Source organism: Heptranchias perlo, chromosome 28 (assembly GCF_035084215.1).
Source record: "Heptranchias perlo isolate sHepPer1 chromosome 28, sHepPer1.hap1, whole genome shotgun sequence".
Taxonomy (NCBI): Eukaryota; Metazoa; Chordata; class Chondrichthyes; order Hexanchiformes; family Hexanchidae; genus Heptranchias; species Heptranchias perlo.
Window position 1 is genome coordinate 17,800,413 of NC_090352.1, and position 18,887 is coordinate 17,819,299.

At 44.2% G+C, this 18,887-nt stretch overlaps 2 protein-coding genes across 5 annotated transcripts in view; both read right to left on the reverse strand.

Moving 5' to 3' along the window:
- Positions 1–1,902: 1,902 nt before the first annotated feature.
- On the reverse strand, positions 1,903–5,293 carry LOC137299258 (uncharacterized). Its single transcript, XM_067967920.1, has 2 exons — positions 4,868–5,293; positions 1,903–4,095 (listed from the first exon to the last, which is right to left on the reverse strand). Exon 2 carries the CDS (start codon positions 3,964–3,966, stop codon positions 2,908–2,910), a length of 1,059 nt encoding a protein of 352 aa, XP_067824021.1. The 5' UTR covers positions 3,967–4,095; positions 4,868–5,293; the 3' UTR covers positions 1,903–2,907.
- Positions 5,294–15,948: 10,655 nt separating this feature from the next.
- auts2a (activator of transcription and developmental regulator AUTS2 a) overlaps positions 15,949–18,887 on the reverse strand; it is a 986,792-nt gene continuing 983,853 nt past the window's right edge. For all 4 annotated transcript variants that reach the window (XM_068008151.1, XM_068008150.1, XM_068008149.1 and 1 more), the window contains one exon: positions 15,949–18,373. In XM_068008151.1, coding sequence (XP_067864252.1) covers positions 17,137–18,373 — 1,237 coding nt within the window. In that variant the 3' untranslated portion in view covers positions 15,949–17,136. The remainder of the gene's footprint in view (positions 18,374–18,887) is intronic.

Genomic DNA, 18,887 nt, shown 5'->3' on the forward strand with positions numbered 1-18,887 from the left:
GGCATGCATCACATATGTGCAGTAGGCAGCGTAAGGCAAACGTGTCGTGAGCATGAAGGGGATGCACAAGGGTGTTTGAGGGTTTGTCATGGTTGTTACTTCTATTGAATTAAAGAACAACTCACATCACACATTATATTGGCACCACTACTGCCATGTCTTCGCGAATCCTGTCCGGTTTGTGCAATAACGCCCGCTCCTGGGTATCCCTATGAGGACCCACCACTGATGCCACCCAGTGTGTCACTGCAGAGTGGGTGTAGGTGTATTTGCAGGGCTGTTCTGCGCAGACGACTGAGAGACATCGGGGATGTCCCCGGTTGCAGCCTGGAAGGCTGTGGAGCAGAAGTTCGGGATGGCAGTGGTAACTTTGACAGCGACAGGTAGGAAGATGGTGCATGGGCCAGCCAGGAGCAGCTCGGCATGAAAGAGGCTGCAGATGTCCACGGCTACATGTCGACTGACTCTGAGCCTCCGTGTGCACTGCTGCTCAGAGAGGTCCAGGAGTCTGAGCCTCGGTCTGTGGAACGTGTGGCGAGGGTAGTGCCCTCTGCGACGCATCTCTCTCTGCGGTAGCCCTCCCTCCTGCTGTACAGGTGGATGTGTCACAGCACTCTGTTGTGGAGCTCCACGTGTCAGAGGTGGACGGCGTGGATGGCGAGGCTGGTGAGGCTGGTGATGCCGTTCGCCCTCCGAGGAGGTCATGACTGCAGCTACGGCGGCCCCCATCCGCAAGATGTACATCTGAGGGGGTCCGCAAGGTAGGTACATGTCTCCGGACCCCGGGGTAAGTGTGCAGGTTGGTGACTTCGACCATCAGGAGGAGGGTGGTGGAGGCCAAACTTTGTCCCAAGTGACAGAGCGGCCTCCTGCAATGGCTGAGGGTCTCCCCCCCCACCTGTCAAATGGACCTTTGCAGCTGCCACAGGCTGACGGCTGCAACACGTCCATTTCAACTGGGACTGTTTCCCCCAGTGTGGGAAACAGTCCCATGTTTATCCAAAATCACACACAGTCCCTTAATCAGGTCAGTTAATGACCTGAACAACCAAAGTAAATACTCTCAAGTGGCATCCCGTTGGCTTTAATTGCCTGCGGGATTCCCACCAGCGGGGGCTGCGCACGCACCCCCACACGTCAGAGCGGAACCCGGACGTGGGCGGGATCGAGGCGCGATCCGGTCCCGCTCCGGGATTTCGGGATTTTCAGGGCCCCCCCGCCGAGAACGCACCCGGTAGCGGGTGCTAAAATCAGGCCCCATATCTTCTGGATGTTTGAGACTGCAGAGGCTCCGGTAGCTCTCTCTTTAAAAGGAGCCTGGATACTTCTTCTGTGAAAAGAATACCGCGGGATAATAAAGACGGCAACCTCCTTTGCTGCACTTCCTCCGCAAGCACTTCTGAGCATACCTCAGAAAACGGAGGGTGATCCTTGCCTTTCTCTGGTTATCGCTCCTTTTACACCAGCAACAGAAACAGCCCCTTTAAATATCAGCTGTAGCATTTAAGAGTAGATCTTATTTCCTGCTCCCAGTTGAGCAGGTTCTACTTGGGCCAGGAGCTCGCAATGAATAGCTGATAAAGCTGACATTGAGAAATTCCACAAGATCAGTCTGTCGCAATTGTAGCATGTAAAGAATCTTACAACACCAGGTTATAGCCCAACAATTTTAGTTGAAAATCACAAGCTTTTGGAGATTATCTCCTTCGTCAGGTGAGTGAGTGTGGGACTCCTTGAACATTTCGCATTTATAGTCAGAGAACAATACCTGGTGATTACAGATAATATTTCCAACTGCCCGTTGTCAAGGCAATCAAAGTGTTCAGACAGAGAGGTGTTACCTACATAACCACCGAATACACAAACGGCCAGAACACAAGAGAGAGGGAGAAACATCCGAAAGGAAGAGAAAGACAGAGAATGACCCGTTGTATTAAAAACAGATAACCTTTATTCGCTGGTGGGGTTACGTGTAGCGTGACATGAACCCAAGATCCCGGTTGAGACCGTCCTCGGTGGCTGAATATCCTTGACTGCTGAAGTGTTCCCCGACTGGGAGGGAACCCTCCTGTCTGGCGATTGTTGCGCGGTGTCCGTTCATCCGTTGTCGCAGCGTCTGCATGGTCTCGCCAATGTACCATGCTCTGGGGCATCCTTTCCTGCAACCTTTGAGGTAGACAACGTTGGCCAAGTCACAGGAGTATGAACCATGTACCTGGTGGGTGGTGTCCTCTCGTGTGATGGTGGTATCTGTGTCGATGATCTGGCATGTCTTGCAGAGGTTGCCGTGGCAGGGTTGTGTGGCGTCGTGGACGCTGTTCTCCTGAAAGCTAGGTAATTTCCTGCGAATGATGGTCTGTTTGAGGTTGGGTGGCTGTTTGAAGGCGAGTAGTGGAGGTGTGGGGATGGCCTTAGCGAGGTCTTCGTCGTCATCGATGACATGTTGAAGGCTGCGGAGAACATGGCGTAGTTTCTCCGCTCCGGGGAAGTACTGGACGACGAAGGGTACTCTGTTGGTTGCATCCCGTGTTAGTCTTCTGAGGAAGTCTGTGCGATTTTTCGCTGTGGCCCGACGGAACTGTCGATCGATGAGTCGAGCGTCATATCCTGTTCTTACGAGGGCGTCTTTCAGCGTCTGTAGGTGTCCATCGCGTTCCTCTTCGTCTGAGTAGATCCTGTGTATTCGCAGGGCCTGTCCATAGGGGATGGCCTCTTTGACGTGGTTAGGGTGGAAGCTGGAAAAGTGGAGCATCGTGAGGTTGTCCGTGGGCTTGCGGTAGAGTGAGGTGCTGAGGTGCCTGTCTTTGATGGAGATTCGTGTGTCCAAGAAAGAAACCGATTCTGTGGAGTAGTCCATGGTGAGCTTGATGGTGGGATGGAACTTGTTGATGTTATCGTGTAGTCTCTTCAGTGATTCTTCGCCGTGGGTCCATAGAAAGAAAATGTTGTCGGTGTATCGGGTGTATAGCGTTGGTTGGAGGTCCTGTGCAGTGAAGAAGTTGTGCTCGAACTTGTGCATGAAAATGTTGGCGTATTGGGGTGCGAATTTGGTCCCCATGGCTGTTCCGTGTGTTTGGGTAAAGAACTGTTATCAAAGGTGAAGACATTGTGATCCAGGATGAAGCGGATGAGTTGTAAGATGGCGTCTGGAGATTGGCTGTTGTTGGTGTTGAGTACTGATGCTGTTGCAGCGATGCCGTCATCGTGGGGGATACTGGTGTAGAGTGCTGAGACGTCCATCGTGGTGAGAAGTGTTCCTGGTTCAACTGGTCCGTGGGTACTGAGTTTTTGTAGGAAGTCTGTAGTGTCGCGACAGAAGCTGGGGGTTCCCTGCACGATGGGTTTCAGGATGGCCTCGACGTACCCAGAGAGGTTCTCACACAGGGTTCCGTTGCTTGATACGATAGGATGTCTGGGTGTGTTGGCTTTGTGTATCTTTGGGAGGCAGTAGAAGTCTCCCACGCGGGGAGTACGTGGGATGAGAGCGCGTAGGATGCTTTGAAGGTCTGGATCGAAGGTCTTGATCAGTTTGTTGAGCTGATGGGTGTGTTCTTTGGTCGGATCTGCGGGTAACCGTCTGTAGTGTTCCTGGTTGTCCAGTTGTCGGTATGCTTCTTTGCAATAGTCCGTTCTGTTCTGTATGACAATGGCTCCTCCTTTGTCCGCTGGTTTGATAACGATGTTGCGGTTGGTCTTGAGAGCGTCGATGGCATTGCGTTGTGCTCGGGTGACATTCTGGACTGTCTTGTGAGTGCGGCTGATGAATCTGGCATTGACGCATTTCCTGACAGCTTGAGCATACATGTCAAGCTTAGGGCAGCGACCCTCCTGAGGAGTCCAGTTTGACTCTTTCTTCTTCGGTTGCTGTACCGCGGATCCCTCTGTCTGCTGTTCCGGATCGTTGATTGTCTCATTGGGTTCGCTGCTGAAATCTTGGGATTTGTGGAAGAATTCCCGGAGCCTCATTCTCCTGATGAATTCTTCTGTGTCCGCCGCGAGACCAATGGGGTCCAATTGTAGCAAGCATTAAACTCACTGATCCAGCTCCTACTCTTTAACATCAGTACCAGAAAATGTTCCAAACCGTCCTTAATCCTGTCATTGAAATAAAGCCTAGTTCAAACTCTGATTTATAGCATTGGTGTCATTAAGTATTGACGATATATGGAATATGGGTGACTTATTTAAATTTATTGGATCTGTCCTCTAATAGTTGACTAAATTGGTGTGTTTAGTATACTCGCAGTCCACGAGGGAATAATTTTCCATTGAGTGGTAATTGAGTGCTACAGTGCCTGACCCCCTCACCCCTGCCAATTCTGACTCCCGCCCGCCGACTGTGACATTATTCCCACTGGATTTGGGTGGGGGGTCCGAGTCAGGACATGCAACTGAGCCGCTATGAGTTAAAATCTCCCGGGCCTTGGGCTCCGGTGGGGGGGGGCGAATGGATCGCCGCACACCTCTACCCCTCCCACACTCTCGATTTCTACCCCGACTTAAAGTTGGCTGTTTTATTTTTGTTTTTACCGCAGCGTGAAATATGGTTAAAAGCAGGGCTTTGAGTCCTGATTCATTTTATAAACACTGCTAATTAGAGCAGATGATTAACATATGTCACATTATTATGCATCCATGCACATCCTCCCATTGAGAAACAATGGCAATGTGAGTGGACAGTAGAGGAGCATGTTGCCTTGGGAGAGATGAGTTTCACATGTGAAATTATGCTCCATTGATTTTCAATTAGGCACAAATTCAAGCTACCTCCCCAACGCATCTCTCTACAGACAAAATATCTTTTCCATTGTATGCACTATTTCTGTACAAAAATACGCCATGCACGCCATATTAAATAAAAACATACCTTAAAATATTGCAATGCCTGCAGCCTTAGAACCCCTTGTTCCTCTGTGGAATAAATTCAGCCACCTAGAGGTGAAGACATGAATCTCAATTTACTCCAGAGTCCTCTTTGTCTTTGGGCCACATATCTCCTCCAGCCAAGATGACAGTAGCGAGAAGCTCAGTGATACCATTACCTGCTTCTATCCTGGCCAATATTTATCACTCAACCAACACCTAAAAAAAACAGATTATCCAGTCATTATCACGTTGCTGTTCGTGGGACCTTGTTGTGCACAAATTGCCTGCATCATTTTCTATAGTGACTACACTTCAAAAGTACTTTGGCTGTAAGGCGCTTTGGGACATCCTGAGGTCGTAAAAGGCACGATATAAATTCAAGTCATTCTATCTTTTTACCATTACCAGTTTTTATTCACTGCTAAGAGTCACATGGCAGCAGCCTTAGAATGGCTCACCCTCCAATATTTCCCTTTCTTCGTCACCCGTACCCCGGCCACATGAAGAATGCTTGGCTTCTGCTCAGCAGAATTCCTAAAATGTGTCCAGGAGAACTTCCTTAATCAGTATGTTTCTAGCCCAATGGGGAAGGAAGCATTGCCGGATCTAGTTCTAAGGAATGAAGTAGGGCAAGTGGAGTGTGATTCAGTGAGAGAACATCCGGGTAATAGTGATCATAATATAATTAGGTTTAAAGTAGTTAAGGTAAGTGACAAAAAAAAAATCAAAGGTGAAAATACCCAACTAGAAGTGAACCAATTCCAATGATTTGAGAAGGGATCTAGCACAGGTGAACTGGAAACAAAGATTAGCCAAGAAAACAGTAAATGAGCTAAGGCAGGCCCTTAAGGTGGAGATAGTTCAGGTACAAACCAAGCATATTCCCATAAGGAGCAAGGATAGGGCACCCAAAGCCATAGCTCATTGGATGACAACGGAAACAGAGGTTAAAATACAACAGAAAAATAAGATTTATGACAAATGTCAGGTACAGAATACAGACGAAAACCAGGCAGAATACAGGGAGTGCAGGGGGAAATTGAAAAAGGATATAAGAAGGGCAAAGAGAGAATATGAGAAAAGATTAGCGAGTAACATAACAGGGAACCCAAAAATCTTTTATAAATATAAAAAGTAAAAGGATAGTTAAAGGAATGGTAGGGCTGATTAGGGACAAAAAAGGAAATCTTCTTGTAGAGGCAGAGGACATGACTGAGATACTGAATGAATACTTTGCATCAGTCTTCACAAAAGAAGAGGCTGAAGTTAATATCGCAGTAAAGGAGGAGGGAGTAGAGATATGGATAGGATAAAAATAGATAGAAAGGAGGTGCTAAATAGGTTGGCATCACTCTAAGATAACAAGTCAACCGGTCCAGATGGGATGCAACCTAGGTTGCTGAGGGAAGCAAGGGTGGAGAGAGCAGAAGCTCTGACCACAATCTTTCAAATCTCCTTGGATATGGGAGTTAGGCAAGAGGACTGGAGGATTGCAAATGTTACACCCCTTTCAAAAAAGGGGAGAGGGATAAAACTGGTAACTACAGGCCAGTCAGTCTAACGCCAGTGGTGGGAAAACTACTAGAAACCATTGTTAAGGACAAAATTAATTCTCACTTGGAGACGCATGGGTTTTTAAGGGACAGCCAACATGGATTTGTTAAAAGACAAATCGTGTCTGACAAACCTGATTGAGTTTTTTGATGAAGTAACAGAGAGGGTTGATGAAGGTGGTGCAGTAGATGGACTTTCAAAAGGCATTTGATAAAGTAACACATAACAGACTTATTCAGAAAATAGAAGCACATGGGATTAAAGGGATGGAGGTAACTTGGGTACGTAATTGGCTAAGGGGTAGGAGGCAGAGAGTAGTGGTGAACGGATGTTTTTCTGACTGGAGAGAAGTATGCAGTGGGGTCCCCAAGGGTTGGTATTAGGACTATTGCTTTTCTTGTTATATATGAATGACCTGGACTTGGGTCTAGGGAGTACAATTTTGAAGTTTGCAGATGATACAAAACTTGGCAATGTAGTAAATAGTGAGGAGGATCGTAGCAGACTTCAGGAAGACATAGACAGACTGGTGAAATGGGCAGACAGGTGGCAGATGGCAGATGCAATTTAATGTGAAGTGCTGCACTTTGACAGTAACAACATGGAGAGGCAGTATAATCAATATAATACTATTTTGAGGGTGGTGCAAGAGCAGAGGGACCTGGGGGTGCATATTCACAAATCTTTGGTGGCAGGGCAAGTTGATAAGGCAGTTAAGAAAGCATATGGGATACTTGGTTTTAAAAATAGGGGTGTTGAATACAAAAATGAGGAAGTCATGCTAAACCTTTACAAATCACTGGTTAGGCCTCAGCTGGAGTATTGTGTACAATTCTAGGCACTACATTTCAGGAAGGATGTCAAGGCCTTGGAAAGGGTACAGAGGAGGTTCACCAGGATGATACCAGGGATGACTGACTTCAGTTGTGTGGAGAGATTGGAGAAGCTGGGATTGTTCTCCTTAGAGCAGAGAAGGTTCAACTGAATCAACAATCCAGTCACAGTCATCAAAATGCACAATGGGTTAAACTGAAGCAACAAGCTTGATTTAAGGCTGCCCTCCTGCCTTTAAACTTATTTAATTAAAAAATTATTTATTTTTTCGGGAATAGTGAAGTCTTATAGATGAACAATGTTATAGGGTAGATATTCTGTCTGACAGGGTCGATCAGGAAGGCATCAATATACCAAAGTTTAAATTGCAACTTTTCTTTAACCTACTTGCTTTGTTTTGTGGATGGTTCATTAAGTTCAAAAGGGTGGTATAACCACGTGACAAGTGGATTTGTACCTAACAGCTATTTGTTAGGACTCTTTTGGATTTTAATATTTTTGCATATATTTCCTGTTAGCTGCACATATTATTATTGACAAGTTGTCACCTTGGGGAAGCATAGTCCTGTTGTCCTTGAAACATTCAATGAGTGACAGTCGCATGATCTGGGTACGACACTTGTTTATGTCCAGCATCGTGACCGCTGTTCCCTCTAAGCTGCGCGCGTGTGCTGCAGTTTGTCGTGTGTCGCGCACATCATCGTTCCGTCCGCGCACCAAACCAGTGCTCTCTGCTGGAGATGCTGCTGAGGTGATGTCAGCTACCAATCACTTTGCAGCAAGTGCGGGAGTTAAAAGTTAGGTTGTACTGCGGATGTCGGCGTCTAGTGCAGGTCAGTGGTACAGCTGCTCAGAGACCGGTCTCCACAAATAGTGTACTGTCCAATGGATATATATATTCATATTCATTGGACAATTAGTGTAAATGAATATATATATAAAATATATTGAAGTGTAAGTTTATATTTTTAGAAGTGTAAAAGTTTATATATTATATAAAGATATATACTAATTTGACAAAAAGTGTAGTTTATATATATTTATATATATATTCACTCATTGGACAAAGTGTAAAAGATTATATATATATATATACACACACACATTTCCATCCCTTCATGATATTACTGATTTGAGTTTCCAATCAGAAAACTTCAACATACGAGGATTCAGTAAAGATTCAGTGAGGAGGTGCGTTCAATTAAATGACAGCTTTTCACCTCTAGTGTGAATTGTGGAGAACTGTTATTTTAGTCTAAAGACAAACATATTTAAGGCATTGGCAGCAAATAACATTGGAGGGAGTCTACGACTAGTGCAATTAACAGTTTTTGTCACCATCCTATTCGACGTTAGCTTCTGAAGTAATCTACAAATGAACCCAAATTACCTGGCATATTGTAATAATCGTTTATCAATTTCCATATTTCATATTTACAAATTAAGTAATTCTGACACAGACCATGTGTAATAGTTATTAAAAATCCTTCTACAATTATGCTAAAATATACTTTCCAATCACATTGGTACATTGTAATCAAAACAATGAAGTTGATTTACATTGTTTTATACAACTGCTATCCAAAAGCCCACAGTTGCCCCAAGGATTGTCTCTTTTTATCTTCGTCTGTTGCCTCCCTCAGTTCAGGATCTTCATGTCCAAACAGCTCCCGGCCTTACATAGAGGCAGCCAAAACTAATGACACCTGCAAGATGTCCAATTGTAATGCAATAATGTTTTTAACCCTGCTGAGGATTCAGTGGGGGAGGGGGAGCTTTAATTAAACTGTTCCCTATCCCCAAATTCACACTGACTGATTTGACATCTGTTTTGTATTTCTGCTTCAATTTAAAAATTCTGATTGCACATGATTTACTTCTGTTTGAATCAGGGTCATTAAGCTGATTCAACAAAAAACTGATTGGAATCGTTCCTATTAGATAATTTTTAATAAAATATAATGAGACTGGTCTGCTCGATCCTAGTGCAACTTAAGAAACCCATTTCATAAACTATATAAATTTATCAGCCAATATAACATTAAATTGTTACAATTATCCATTATTTTGTACATTTGTTCTGTTTGTTATTTACCCTGAATAATGTTTTCTAAAAAGATCTTCTATTCAAAGTTGTGATTTTTTTTATGGTGGTGCACACAGCCTTTATATCAGTGCACAAACCCAAATTTATTCCGCACATGGCCGAAAAAAATTAGAGGGAACATTGATCATGACTAAGTATTTTCCTGGCGAATTGTACATAGGAACAGGAGTAGGCCATTCAGCCCCTCGTGCCTGCTCCGCCATTTGATAAGATCATGGCTGATCTGTGCTCTAACTCCATATATCTGCCTTTGGCCCATATCCCTTAATACCTTTGGTTGCCAAAAAGCTATCTATCTCAGATTTAAATTTAGCAATTGAGCTAGTATCAATTGCCGTTTGCGGAAGAGTGTTCCAAACTTCTACAACCCTTTGTGTGTAGAAATGTTTTCTAATCTCGCTCCTGAAAGGTCTGGCTCTAATTTTTAGACTGTACCCCGTACTCCTAAAATCCCCAACCAGCAGAAATAGTTTCTCTCTATCCACCCTATCTGTTCCCCTTAATATCTTATAAACTTCGATCAGATCACCCCTTAACCTTCGAAACTCCAGAGAATACAACTGGACTTTCTCCAATTCAATTATAATCCTTCCCAAAGTGGGGTGCACAAAACTGAATACAATATTCCAAAAGAATTCTGCCCAAATCTCCGTATGGTTGCAGTAGTAATTCTTTGCTTTTACATTCTGAACCTCTTATAATGAAGTCTAGCACATGAGTCTGGTTGATTGCTATTTGCACCTGTGAGCTAGCCTTTACTGACATGCTAGTTCATCTCCCATGTTGCACATGGGGAATCAAGACCAAGTATAGACTTCAGGTGAATCGGGGCTAGGAGGTGGGGCAATAATTGGACCAGGGTGTGCAGATGCAATTCAGTCCTTATTTTTTTATATATTTCCATTATAAATTCCTATGTCCACATTTATAAAGGAAACTGTTTATGTAAACTTGACACGTTGCAATTACAGCCTCCTGGCAGTGCAGGCACTGGAAGTATTTAGTACCATCTGAAAACTTGGTATACACCTCTGAATTGCTAAATTAAGGTTATATCCATATGTTAAAAGTATGGCAGTTCCAGTCCAGAAATCTTGGTTCCTGTGTTATAATTTTGATTAACATTTTAAGTCAACATTTATCATTGGAACTGTTTATGTAATCTTTCTGTTCTAAATAATTTGAACATTTCTGTTTGTTATTTTTATGATTAGCTTCCTTGCCCTCCATCAGGCCTTGTGTACCAAATTTCAATGCCTGCCTGCTGTGGCTCCAGGCTTTGAGCACACTTTTCGAGGACTGTTTGAGCCACAGAAAATGCTGTGGCTCTAGTTCTTGAGCACTGTCAAGCTTTGGGTGTACTTTTCCATTGCTTGCCTGCCCCACAGAATATACTCCAGCCTGATTCCTCAGCTCTAGCCCGACTGGAATCTTTATTCCTCTTCCCTTCTCCACACCCTGCTCCCCTCCCCCACAACACTCCCAGAATGGTGCTGTTGGGCCCTCGAGTGCTTGCTTTTCTGCCTCAGTCCCACTGGAATTTTTATTCCCCCTCGCCCTAAATACCTCTGTCAGTCCTCTGGCCTCATCCCTGTTGATGTAAGTTTTGCTCCAGCCTTAGATTTTAATCTCAGTGAATCCCACGGGCCCCACCTCTGCTTCCTGTTGTCCTGCTAATTAGAATATCACCCCACTCCTAAATATTTTTATGCCCTCCGGCCCTGACCCCAGCTATGCTTCGTCCAGCAAGGGAGATCAACTAATATATAAAATATGTATAAAACACATGGGGCCCAATATTAGGAGGGAGGCGGGTTGGCAGCGGGGGGGTCGACTGGGCGCGTGGGTAACGCTCCCAGTAAAATTGGTGGGTTTGGCACGCGATCGTAAGGAAATTGAAGCCACTTACCTTCCAGGTTTCACGCTGGAAAGTACTTACCTTCCAGGTTTCGCGCTGGAAAGTTGCACAGTGGGCAAACTGCGCACCCCGCATCATAGGCTGTCAGCTGGAGGAGCCCTATTTAAAGGGGCAGTCCTCCACTGACTGATGCTGCAGAAAATAGGCAAAATTACAGCAGGGAGCAGTCCAAGGGGAAGGCTGCTCCCAGGTATAATGATGCCTCACTCCAGGTCTTATTGAATGGGGTGAGGAGGAGGAGGAGGAGGGAGATCTTCCACCCGGCAGAAGGGAGGTAGTGGCCTGCCTCTGACACCACGAAGGCCTGGCTTGAGGTGGCAGAGGAGGTCACCAGAACCACCAACATATCACGCACCTGCATACAGTGCAGGAGGTGCTTCAATGACCTAACCAGGTCAGCCGAAGTGAGTACTCTTACTCATTCCCCTATACTCTGTCTGCCACATCACCGCCCCCACCCCACATCTCCTTCTGCACTGCCAACACTACTCTATCACATCACTCCTCACACCCACTCAAACCTCATCCTCATCTTACCTGCACTTCCTCACCTCCCCAGTACTCATCCCACCATTACCACTCAACCCAATCCTCATACAATCTCATGGCTCTGTCTCACACTCACCTTCTCATGCATCTCTTTCACGGTCAGCCTCACCCAACCTGCCACTACCTGTGCTGCAGCCACAGGGCATGCATCACATATGTGTAGTAGGAATCGTAAGGCAAACGTGTCGTGAGCATGAAGGGAATGCACAAGGGTCTTTGAGGGTTTGTCATGGTTTTTACTTATATTTGATTTCTGATCAACTCACATTACATATTGTATTGTCACCACTACTGCCACGTCTTGGCCATTCTTGACTGGCTTGTGCAATAAGGCCCTTTCATGAGGTTCTCCATGAACACCCTTGACACCACCCATTGGGTCACCCTACAGTGGGTGTATGTGTCGTTGCACGACTACTTTGTGCAGGTGCCTGTTGCGAGCACTGTGTTGTGTAGCTCCACATGGCAGAGGTGGACGGCGTGCCTGGTGATGTTGCTCTTCCTCCAATGGAGTGATGAATGCTGCTATGGAACTCCCCCCTGCCCCCCCATCCTGACGGTGTGTAAGGGGGTCTGCAAAGTAGGTAAATATGTTTGGACAGCAGAGTTTAGGGTATGATTTAATAATTTTGAGTGTGGAAACAACAGTGTGGCAGGCAAAACTCTGTCTGAGGTGACAGAGTGCCCTGCTGCAATGAATGAGGTATTCCCCCCAACTGTCAAGGAATCCTCTGCATCTCCCAATGGCTGCTGACTGAAACACGTCTGCAACAACAGGGAGTGTTTCCCACAGCATGGGAAACACGCTGAGGAGAGTCCAAAATCACATCCCTGCTAAAATCTCTTCCCGATGAGGTCTGCCAACGACCTCAAGTACCTCCCTAACTATCTAAACTGTCATCCGCCGGCTTTACTTGCCGGTGGGAGTCCTGCATGCGGGGGCTGCGACGCACTTATTCGCGTCATTGGGGAACCTGGAAGTCGACGGGTTGGAGCCGGGCTCCCAACCCTCTCCGGGATTCCCCAATTTTAGGAACCACCCCGTCACGAACGCACCTGCTCGGCCATCCTAAAATTGACCCCATGGTGTTTGTCATGTTTAGTTGGAGGATACAATGTTTTGCCATCCCTGTGAGGACATAAACTGTTCCCCATGGCAGATTTCATTGTACCTCCTGTGGTGACGTGAAAGTTAAGTTTTAAAAAAAACTAAAAGCCTATTTATTTGTATCAGTTTGAGGCCCAATTATACAGGATGGGTGGGGAGCAGGAATGAAAACCAGGAGCTCCAACACTAATTCCTGACTGCCACTCAGAGGACAACTCTTTTATCCCAACTTGTGCCTCCTTCCACCCAATTAATTTCTTATCCATGCTTTGGGGTTACTTCTAATTCCATGGATCTCAATTTTAGCTTGAAACTTCTTGAATGGAACCTTATCAAATGCCTTATGAAGACATCCACTAATCCTCCTCTATCCACATCACTGATTCTGTCAAAGAACTCTTATGTTAGTTCGATCCTCCCCAATCAGCTCATACCTTCCCAACTGTTCACTTACACTGCCTCCGATGACGGGCTCTAGCAATTTTCCATTCCACTCTCTGGCCTGTAGTTACTTGGTTTGTCCCATCCTCCTTTTCTGAATAAAGCTGTAACATTTGCTACCTTCCAATCCTCGAGTACTATCCCTGAATCCAGTGAGAATTGAAAGATTATAACTAATGCATCCTCAATTTTCTCCACTTCGTCTTTTAAATCCCATTGATGGAAACTATTTGGCCTGGGCTTCAATTCCATTACAATTTTTTCTATTTAAATTAATCTCTAAGTTTCTCCCCTTCACTAATCTTTAGTTTTCAATGTACTTGTGGTATTGTATCTTTTTTCTCCAAAATATTCATTTAGTAGTTCGAGCATGTCCTTATCCTTTGCTATCGGCATACCTTAATCCTTTTTAATGGGCTTTTACAATTCTCTTTATGACCCATTTACAAAAAATGTTTTGCTATTATCCTAAATACCATCTGTTAAGTTTTTTTTTCACTCTCTTTTTGCCTTATTTTCTTAGTCCCCTTTCGTTGTTTTCTGTAATCATTTAGTCCTCATTCTGGCCACTATTCTTCACCCTTGCATAAGCTATCGCCTTTTGTTTAATAATGGTTTAAACTTCATAGGCCATAATTATATCATCCCAGAAGTTCCCATTTTGCCTTTCAGGGTACACTTGCTTTGCAATCTACTAACTACCTTCTTAAATAGAATCCACTGTTGGTCTGTAGATTTGCCAAATAATTTCTTCCACCCTAGTCCAGTCAATTGTTTCCTCATCCTTTGGTTTGTGACCCTCCTTTCTGCAATTCAAGCCTGACAGCGAATTCAATCAAATTATAGTTACTACCAGATGCTCTCACTACCGGTAAGTTTGGTCTGTTATTCATAACGAAGTCAAATATCAACTGCTCGCTTGTTGAGTCAGGCATGTGCTTTATGAAATGATCTTGACTGCATTCAATACATCTTTTTAATCCTTTGTAAACCTTTCCTACTTGTTCTGCTACTTTCTCCCAAATTTATGAGCAGTATAAAATCTCCCATTATACTATATTTTTCCTACAAGCCTCCCTAATCTACATGTACACATATGCTTCCATTAAATCATCATAGTCAGATGGTTTATAAAATACTCCCACCAACACTTTGCTTCCACTCCTGTTACTCAGCGATTCTGCCTGCTGATTAACTCATTTAGATCTCCCTCCCTTCTACTGCCACGATGGTGTCTTTTATTAATACTGCCACCCTTCCTTCCCTGTTCTTTCTAAAGATCCTGGTATATTTTTAGCTCTGAACCTCATCCAGGCTGCCGCTAGATCTTTAATTGCTATCACGTCATACCCTCCAGCTGGATTTGTGCATCTGGTTCCTCAATGTTATTTGCAATACTCCTTCATCTGATAAAGTAAATAGTGATAGACTATTTTTCTCTGGTTGGGCAGTTTGTGATGAGGGGTTATCAATTTAAAATAGTCAGTAAGAGTGTGAGGAGAGAGGTTAGGAGATTATTTTTTTTTAAACAAGGTTGTTGGAGCATGGCATACTTTGCCACAGGGAATAGTTCAGGCAGAGACCATTGTATCTTTTAAGGGAAAAGTGGATAAATATTTGAAGAAACAGAAGATATAGGGCTGTGAGGGAGAGAGCAGGACAGTGGGATTAGTTTCCAGCTCTAGCAAAGAGCCAGAATACATGCAATGGGCTCAATAGCCTCCTTCTGCGCATGGAACTTCTATGGTTCTTAGCATTGGCATAAAGACAACTTGTTTGGTTGACTGCTTCCCATCTACTGATCCTCTTGCCTGTGCTCATTTACCACCTTGCTTAACTTCTGTCAAACTTTCTACCTCCACTACCCCAATTTATCCCCGCCCCGTGCTATCTGTTTTGATTTGCCCACCTCCCAGCTAGTATAGACATGCATGCAAAGCTGAGGTTTTAATGTGGAGTTTAAGTCATGAGGTTTAACAGGGTGGGATGATACTCTCTGAGGCATGCAGATGTCCTCTTTGCTGCAGCAGTAATTAGGCTGTTACAATTGGCCTGTGGGCTAGAGAGTAGAAAAGTCAGTGGGGTTCCCGTTCTTGACTTGTTATCCAGTGACCTCTGCTAAAAGTACACAGCTCTGGATGTTGCATGAGAACATTACTGTACTCGATTGTGATACTTTCCATGGTAATAGCAACCCCCCCCGGCACTCACTGCCGCAGCTCAACCATCAAGAATGGCCACTTAGGCGAAGTACTGGAGAGATGCCAGGCCTATAAAACATATCTGAACAGGAGTTAACACCCTCCAGAGGGCTGGTGGTGGGGGGGTGGGGGGAGATGGAAATTATGGGAGGAAAAATATTAAGAAGAAACTTCTCCAAAACAGCTTGACTGTCCAAGCTGCCACCTGTTCATATAGAAACCTCGTCCTTGGTCCAAGTAATAAAACAGACGATGAATGACCACTTTACATGTCAGCATTTGTTTGTCTTTGTTTTGTTTTTTTGCCACTCAATCTATGAAATGGCACTAAATAAAGAGCAAAGAATATTAACACAAGCTTACAGCACAGTTAGACCGAGAACACTTCAGTTCAATTTTTTAATAACATGGCACAATTTACATAACACAAGTTTTGTTTATGAAGCACATGCCGAAGATTCAGAGTCGCTTCACTTTACAATAGGATCTGTAAAGGACTTCATTACGTACATGATAAACAGCATATCTGCAAATGAAAGTCTATAGGCAATATTGAGTTCTAGCACTACTGATCCAGTGTACATTATTTTTTGTTTCTCAAAAACACTGCACAACATCAGGAGTTCACAAATTTGAAGCGCACAACTAAACCTTCAGGTGACTACTAAAATAGATCTCTGCTCATAAGAAACAACTGTCATAGATAGAATTTTTTCAAAACAGAATAAACAACTTCAGATAGCACTTTAATACACTATTAGACCAACAGAACTAATTTTACTTCATTAACATAGTTTACAATCCTCAGACACAATGTAATGTGCTAGACTTGCGGTTAAGTGAGTTGTGTGTTGAAAAGGCTCCGTTGAGGAATGCAGACTTTTGGATGGAAAGCCAGGGCATTCGCCTGCTTGCATAGTTGGGAATATCTGTACAGCCACAAAAAGTTATCTAACACAGCACAAGCAGACTGTGTTAACAGATAATTAATCTCCCAATAGCACGCTTTGTCCAACGCTTCTGAATCGACTGTCACACAGCCGCCCTTAAATTTATTTACATTTGTACATGGTAAAGCTTTTCGTCTCTTCCTTTTTGCATATATGTACCAAGTTCCATTCAGCCAAGGAACTACCTTTATACACAATTGTCTATACAGCCTGATTCCTTCACTCCCAAGTCTTAACCATAAAACTTCAAAGACAATTTAGCTCTCTTCCTAGGTTGCCTCATTTACCACATACCCAATTTCTTGATAAATATACCAGTTAGCTTGCTCTTTCTTCACAACACATTTTTTATATATATACTACAAATAAAATTAACAGGAAGAAAGGAACAAATTGACATTAAACATTTGCAAAATTTAAACTTAAAATGTACAAAACTGTATTTTCTGCAAAGTATTTTTACATTTTTAAGGTGATGAAGGCCACACCCACTGATTACTGTCCATTGAAGTCCAATGCTTTAGTCAGCGGGTTATCACACTACAAAAGTGGCCTTTACTGACAGGGGTCCTTAATAAGTTACCTTCAGTTATTTTTCCATGTTTGTATTATCGTGCTTCAATGTCTTTGTGTGTGTGAGAAGGTGGCCTGTCCCGTGCCTCTGTGTTAGTCAAAGGAGTAGTCCTTCTAGGCGAACCAGCACGTGCTCCACCTGTCGGTATGAGAGGGGGAGGGGCACTCAGAGCTGCTGTCGGAGGATTCTTATTAAGGATGCCGTTCTGGTGTGCTGCTGAAGGGCTCACTCTGGGGTAGTGCATGTTGGGAAGTCCAGGTGTCAATAGGCCTGGATGAGGCATGTGACCATCCAGGGCAGCTGCATGAATGGGATGCAGTCGTGCATGTTCGTAGTCGTCTCTGAGCATGTTCAATCTTTCACGTTCTTCCAAGTGGCTCATTCTTTCATGTTCACGTCTAGGATCCATTGCTAATGGATGATCACGGTTGTAGTCGTGGGGCTCCCTATCCCTGTATGAGCGTTCTGCTTCATAAAACCGTGGTGCTGACAGTCGTTGTAAGGGGTCACTTCTCAACAAGAAGTCTCTGGCTAGCGGATCTCTCCGATGAATGTCCAACCCCCTGTATGGATCTCTCAAAGGATCCCTCATTGGATCCCAGTGGAAAGGAGGATAGGGAAAGCGCTCACTTCCTGGTATTGGGCTAATCCCCATAAAAGGAGCCACCATCCGAGTCCTGTCCAGTGTATTAATGCTATTCATGGGATGCACCCCACTCATGGCCATAGCCATAGGCATGGAGGTCATCGAGGGGCTAGGGTGGACATTGGGCAACGAGGTGGGTTGAGAGTGCTCCGAGGACCTTTGTGTCTGAATCACTTCAGAAATAATATCGCTGTCTTCCTTCCGTTCCTCCTTCACTTTGATCTCATTGATCTTCTTCTGGTGGTCAAATGAAGACTCACTTTTCCTATCTACTTCTCGGTTGGCAATGCTGCTGGGCCTTGTGTTATCTGTGCTTGGTAGCCTGATGTAAGGTGAATTAACTCTATTCATATGCTTGTTGGAGTCCTCCACGATCCTGCTTTCCAGTCCCAGGCTTTCCTTATCAGGAGCATGATTTTCCTTAACTTTGTGTTCATCAACAGACGAGTCCTTCCACGTATCTGCGTGATCCCGTTCTCGTTCTCTTGGCTTTTCTTTATCTCGCAGTTCACTATTTACATGATTTCTGATGTGCTCAGTGGAACTACGATTGTGTCCCAAAGAATTAACTTGATTTACAGAAGGTGATGCAGCATGGGTGGAGTGTCGCTTCTCAATACTATCCCTGTAGAAATATATTAAAAAATAGTTTGAAAAGGAACATGACTTTACCTTTTTACCAAGTCCTTGTATTAACTTCTCATTTGCAACAGCCCAAAGCAGATTTCAGACATTTTCCCAAAGCTCCTATTAATAAGCCTTAATTAATCACATAGATTTAATTTATTGTTTTATTACCAGATCTCGGTAGCTATGTCAACTTTACACCAAAGTAAAATACAAAGGGAAGACATTTTGGGGGCATGTGAAGGGCTGCACGGAGCTATCTGAGTCATCTGAAAACCAGTGAAGTCCCATTCGCGAGTTCTACATCAGCAGCTCAGGAATATAGCTCAACCAGATATCAGCTGCTGTGAAAAACAACCAAAAGTCTGAATTTTGTTTCAGTGGAACATCTAATTATCAAAGTGCATTATCGCAGGGTAAAAGTCACAGTCGGTACAATCCGCTAATGAAAGATTAAAGCGTAGTTCTGTGCAAGAATGTACTTTTTATGCAAATTAAAGTATTCGGAACCT

What these genes read in the sequence shown, in the direction of transcription:
- LOC137299258 (XM_067967920.1), bottom strand. Translation starts at nt 3,966, where the DNA reads ATGAGGCTCCGGGAATTCTTCCACAAATCCCAAGATTTCAGCAGCGAA.